The sequence below is a fragment of the Penaeus chinensis genome, chromosome 7 (genome assembly GCF_019202785.1).
Source record: "Penaeus chinensis breed Huanghai No. 1 chromosome 7, ASM1920278v2, whole genome shotgun sequence".
NCBI classification, from domain to species: Eukaryota; Metazoa; Arthropoda; class Malacostraca; order Decapoda; family Penaeidae; genus Penaeus; species Penaeus chinensis.
In genome coordinates this window covers 28,222,309-28,227,602 of record NC_061825.1, presented here as the reverse complement: position 1 = coordinate 28,227,602, position 5,294 = coordinate 28,222,309, and the positions used below count along the sequence as shown (strand labels likewise).

At 36.4% G+C, this 5,294-nt stretch overlaps 1 protein-coding gene and 1 long non-coding RNA gene across 2 annotated transcripts in view; both read right to left on the bottom strand.

Annotated features, from left to right (window-relative positions):
* Window positions 1–3,887, bottom strand: part of LOC125026933 (aminopeptidase N-like) — a 9,714-nt gene extending 5,827 nt beyond the window's left edge. The window contains exons 1-6 of the mRNA XM_047615537.1: window positions 3,579–3,887; window positions 2,610–2,828; window positions 1,620–1,828; window positions 1,339–1,494; window positions 815–945; window positions 305–482 (exon numbers count right to left, since the gene is read on the bottom strand). Coding sequence (XP_047471493.1) covers window positions 305–482; window positions 815–945; window positions 1,339–1,494; window positions 1,620–1,828; window positions 2,610–2,828; window positions 3,579–3,851 — 1,166 coding nt within the window. The 5' untranslated portion in view covers window positions 3,852–3,887. The remainder of the gene's footprint in view (window positions 1–304; window positions 483–814; window positions 946–1,338; window positions 1,495–1,619; window positions 1,829–2,609; window positions 2,829–3,578) is intronic.
* Window position 3,888: 1 nt separating this feature from the next.
* Window positions 3,889–4,709, bottom strand: LOC125027126. The gene is made up of 3 exons (XR_007114988.1): window positions 4,599–4,709; window positions 4,213–4,307; window positions 3,889–3,929 (listed from the first exon to the last, which is right to left on the bottom strand). It is a non-coding gene; the product is annotated as an uncharacterized LOC125027126 (long non-coding RNA).
* Window positions 4,710–5,294: the final 585 nt, after the last annotated feature.

Genomic DNA, 5,294 nt, shown 5'->3' with positions numbered 1-5,294 from the left:
TCCACCTTTCGTTATTCTAAGCACTAGCTGTTTATTATGGAGTTGTCTACGAACTTTAAGATTAAGACCACTTCTTACCAAAAGGAGAGTAAACAAATGAAAAAAAGTATTTTCCTTTGCTTATATATTTTGTCAACTCAAACGCTTTTAAACAATTCTATATTAAGAGAAACAACAATATGTGTTTAAATAGAATTAAAACGATGATTGATCATAACAAAGAATTGGTCAACTCATCTCAGAATAAAAAGACAATGTAATATATTCCCAAACAACCTGCTTAAACATTCTAAGTATCACTTACCTAAGATGGGTGATTCCCCAGCCTTCCGTTCCTCGAGGTATTAGTTCTGGAACAGCAATCAAGTCTTGCTTCGGAAGAGGGAAAGTTTTGTTCAGGTAATCCTCCAGATGCGTCAGGATTTGGGGGCCGACCTGCCTCGCGTAATCCGCTTGCTGGAGGACCGCTCGTCTGGCCCACACTGCGTGTGTGTATTCGTATACGTATATATATATATATATATATATATATATATATATATATATATATACATACATACATACATACATACATACATACATACATACATACATATATACATGCATACATACATATTTACATACATACATACATACATACATACATATATATGTATGTATATATATATGTATGTATATATATATGTATGTATGTATATGTGTATATATTCATTCACTCATATGTGTGTGTATATATACATATATATATATATAAACATTATACTATAAAAAACATACTTAGATACATGTGTCAAAGCTGAAAACTCGCGATTACCTCGGAAGACGACGTGCTCGTTTTCCGTGGAGTTCAGATGGGCAAAGCTGGACACCAGGAAGCCGACTTGGAAGGTGGAGATGGGAAAGGTCTCCTGGTAGCGATCCCATTGCCATCCCTGTATACCTTCTCTAGTAAATTATGTAAAAAATATTTTGCAAAAATTATACTGTGAAATTTCAAATCGATTCATTGTGTCTCAAAATAAACAATTTCATGTTCTTTTCTTTTTGTGTTACCCATGTTACATTTCCCCCCTAAGATATTGAAAATATTTGTCTTATAGTAATATTTACGCTTTAATTATACTGTCAAATTACGCAAAGAAATAATCATGTGATTCAAGTTTGTAAACATCCACTATTTCTCTGCTCGGTACTTACACTGACAAAGGTCTATATAAAATCTGATACCTTGTACATATACAACTTTTGCTGTCTGCGTATCATACTTACAAAGGATAGCTAAATAAATACCGGCCCTTACAATGAAAAAAAATAATTCTAATTCAGTGTCATACTCACACTGGTAGAGTTTCGGTGTGAGGGATGTTGGCCACGGACGTCATCCAGGTTTCCCTCGCCAGGAAGAGCTCAAAGGTGGCTTTCAGCGCGGGCTCATCGAAGCAAGGAAATGCGCGGCGGGCGTAGGAGGGCTTGAAGTTTGTTGTTGCTAGATTCCTTGCGGTGAAAGGGAGAACGAAGTAGGCGAAATAGATTAAAGAAAACAGCTTGTACACGTAATTTTTTTTTTTTTCTTTTCTTTTCTTTCTATTACTGGAATGGCGATTGAAGTTACTACTCACTTTTGCATACCGTCAGCATCAGTGTAGGTGGTCTTGTATAAGCCTCGCATCTGGTCGTTTAGGTAGCCGATAAAATCCATGGCCAAAACGTACTTCTTCCCCTTCTGCAGCTCCTCATCCAGGTGGATGATATAGAACTGACGCTCGTGGTCATACAGTTGCATCTTGATCCTCAGAGCTAGAGCTCCAGGATCATCACGGCTTGATATCTGAATTAGACAAAAAGACAAATCAATTAAGAGCCAGTTATACTAAGCCGTAATGTTGCTTTGATTGTGATAGTACAGCAGTAAAAATATTATAGGCCCGAATCGCTGATAGGCTTATAAAGCACATGATTATTCTCACTCATACACACACACGCGCGCGCGCGTGCTTTGTAATTGTTTAGGATATAAATACGAGTATAAAGAAAAAAATGTTACAATCATTGATTATTCTAAGTTTTATAAAGGAATTTCACCTCGGACGTCGACCGATATCTGTATGACTGAGGGTCTCACAATATCCAACCGTCGAACTGTACTGAATGGGTTAGTGAACCTTTATCGTCACTGGCAAAATTGCTGTTAATTATATGCTTTACGATTGAATGTTAAAAATCAGTCCTGTAGCATAACAACTGAATAGTAAATGTCTCTAGTACAAATTATTTTTAGTTCTAGCTCTAAGGATTGAGCAGCCTTTAAAACGCATTTAAATCCCATTACATGACTGCTTTATAACAGGATGGAAATTTCGTACAAATGACGGCAAAGTCTGTGAAAAATATATATTTTATTAAAAAAAAAAAATAATAATAATAATAATAACTCCTTTTTTTTTTTTTTTTTTTTTTTTTTTATAATAAAAGATACTTCGTGAAGTTATTATTACCATATGCTGCCGTACTGTCATAATCATTCTTACTTGTTCCCACATATACAGTTATGTATGAGAAAAAAAATTTAGTCTCGTCTTCTCTGAACCATTAGAATGCCTGCACAGTACCTTGACAGAGTCGTTATTAGTGATGATGTCGGCCATATGGAGTGTGATGTTGGAGGTCGGTTCCAGGACCTCCATCTCCACCTCCACGTAACCGAAGACGCTGGAGTTGCCGTTGAGGAAAGGCTGAAGTTTGACCAAATAATGAAGTGGTTTCAGAGTCGAAGGCAAACGGATTGATTGCATATTTGATCTGCTTGCTTCGGGTAGTGGTTGTTCCATCTGTAGATAGTATAAAAGAATGGAATTATTTTTCTGCAGTATATTTCATAACTGGATAGACTGTCGAAAGTGAATGTACATTTCAAAGGCATGGATATCACAGGAGTCGATATGTAAGAGGTTTGTATATACATTTTTTTCGACGAAGACATCTTGAATGACTGCATTTATTACAGATAGATGAAATCACAACTAATGATGTTTAATAAAAGAATGTAACGAGAATATTGCGCTCTAAGGACCATTATTCATAACCGTATGAGCGATGGACTGTCATTGCCTTTTTTTTACTGTTATCATATCCCCATTACTGTCATATTATTTTCATTATAATCAGCGTTAATAGTCACAATATGTAAAAATCTCAGCAAAATAAAGCAAATTAAAAAGAAAATCCCTGTCATAGCCTTGGTCTATATGAGACAGTGAGATCGAAAATGTGAGTATAAAGAACATGACATGGAATGAATACTTGTATCTTCTATTGCCATTTCTTGTCTTGGCGTGTGTCATAACTGCACGTCTCTGCCAGTGCTGTTTCATAACAACGATTACAATGTAGCGTCTTCCGTATGTATGCAAGTATGCTTGCACTAACAAGCTAGTCATTGATAATATAATGAAAAATGATAATAATATTGCAATTGTTACTACTATTAATGGTATTGATGATAATGATGATGATGAACAGATACAAAGTTCAATGAAATGATAAAGTCGGTAATGGTAATAAACACGAAGCAAACTCACCGCCACGGAATCAGCCGCTCCTCTTTCAGGAGGCAAATTAGCCATCCAGTGATTCGGTTGATCACGTGCTGAGGGCGGATACCAGAGGGACAAAGGCGTCTCGCTCCTTGGTATGGGAATCTGCCAAGGAACGGAAGACACAGGATTCGGGATCTGCCAAGGCCTGAGGGAGATAGCGCCAACCGTGGGCCTCCAGAACGTGCTTGGTGGAGCCATGAATTTCTGGGTTGTTGCTGTGGTCACGTACACGGCGAGGAAGAGCGCAGATAACATTTTTCTTCTTCTTTTCTTCTTCTTTTATTTTACTCGCTATTTTACTTTTATTTCTCGCTACAGGAATGGAGTCGGGATCTGCAGAGGGTAAATACACAATTAATCAGTAGGGTCAATATTGATAAAAATATGGTTTACTCTACATTGGTAATTACCGTGAGTCACAGATAATAGAATTATCAATTACATGATTATGGTAGCACTAGTAACAGCTGTAATGACAATCAAGGGGATGATGATAATCATAGTAATAAGTATATCAAATAATCATAATGATATAATGATAACAAATAACCATTGTCTTATTCATAATAATAATGACAAGCGTTGTAACCTAAAAGCTATGAAAGTGAGTACCTACCTGAGAAAGCTTTCTGCACGAGAGACGGAAAGAGCGATCTCACTATGATATTCCTGTGTGGTGATTTTTACGGGGTTCAGTCTGCAGAGTTCGAGCTGCAAAGTATTTTGTTGTCAGAGAGTGCGATACAGTAAGTCACTCTATATATCTAGATAAAGAAAAGAGTTAGGAATGTAAGAGTTCTAGCTAATTTCTTAAGGAAATTATCAAACCTTAAACACTAAGGGGAATGGAAAAGTATGAAGTAAATAAGTACGTCGAGCTGAAAAAACAACAACATATGTACCATAAATACAAAGGACTATATTCTTCGCTCTCAACGGAAATATCAGACACACTAATCCTATTCACCGATAAGGAAGCAAACAAAACACCCGTAATATCACCTTCACAAGAAACCTGATAAGTGTGTTCACTCTATCGCTAGCTCTCTCACAGTAACAGGAGCAGATATATTCCCTCTACAGGTTTGATGTAACAGACTGACTCACACTATGCTAATGTATGCACGTCGTGGTCTTCATTTTTTTTTTCTGGAGTATAACAACGATGATTGCTTTTGGTGAAATAGAAAGCAAGAGAAGAAATGCAATAATGGAAGTGATCATTGTGAGAGGAGTGATGTATCATATTCACAATTTCAGTGATAAGAATTATTATAAGGATAAGGATGATAATGGTAATGATGCAGACAATGATTCAAGCTGACAGTGAAAATGATGATAATAGCATGAAAATGCTAGTAAACAACAATAATAATAATTGGCAATACTAATTACAGGCACATTTATTACTGTAATCACAAAACTGTGTTACTCATGATCTCTCCAGTAATTGGGTTGTAGTCCATGTTTCTGACCCATAAGTCATAACTGGGAAGATGCATTGGTTAAAGACTTTTCTTTTTAAACATAATAGCTAGGAGCCTCTTAGTATGCTACTGTGTCTCCCGAAGACGCTTCATCTTAGACTGATGCGTCACTTAATTCCCTCTTTGCTAGATATGTTTGTCTGTATGAGTTACCCTAGGTATATATACCTGTTCACTACCTCTAGCACTTCGTCTTGTACATGTATCTGTT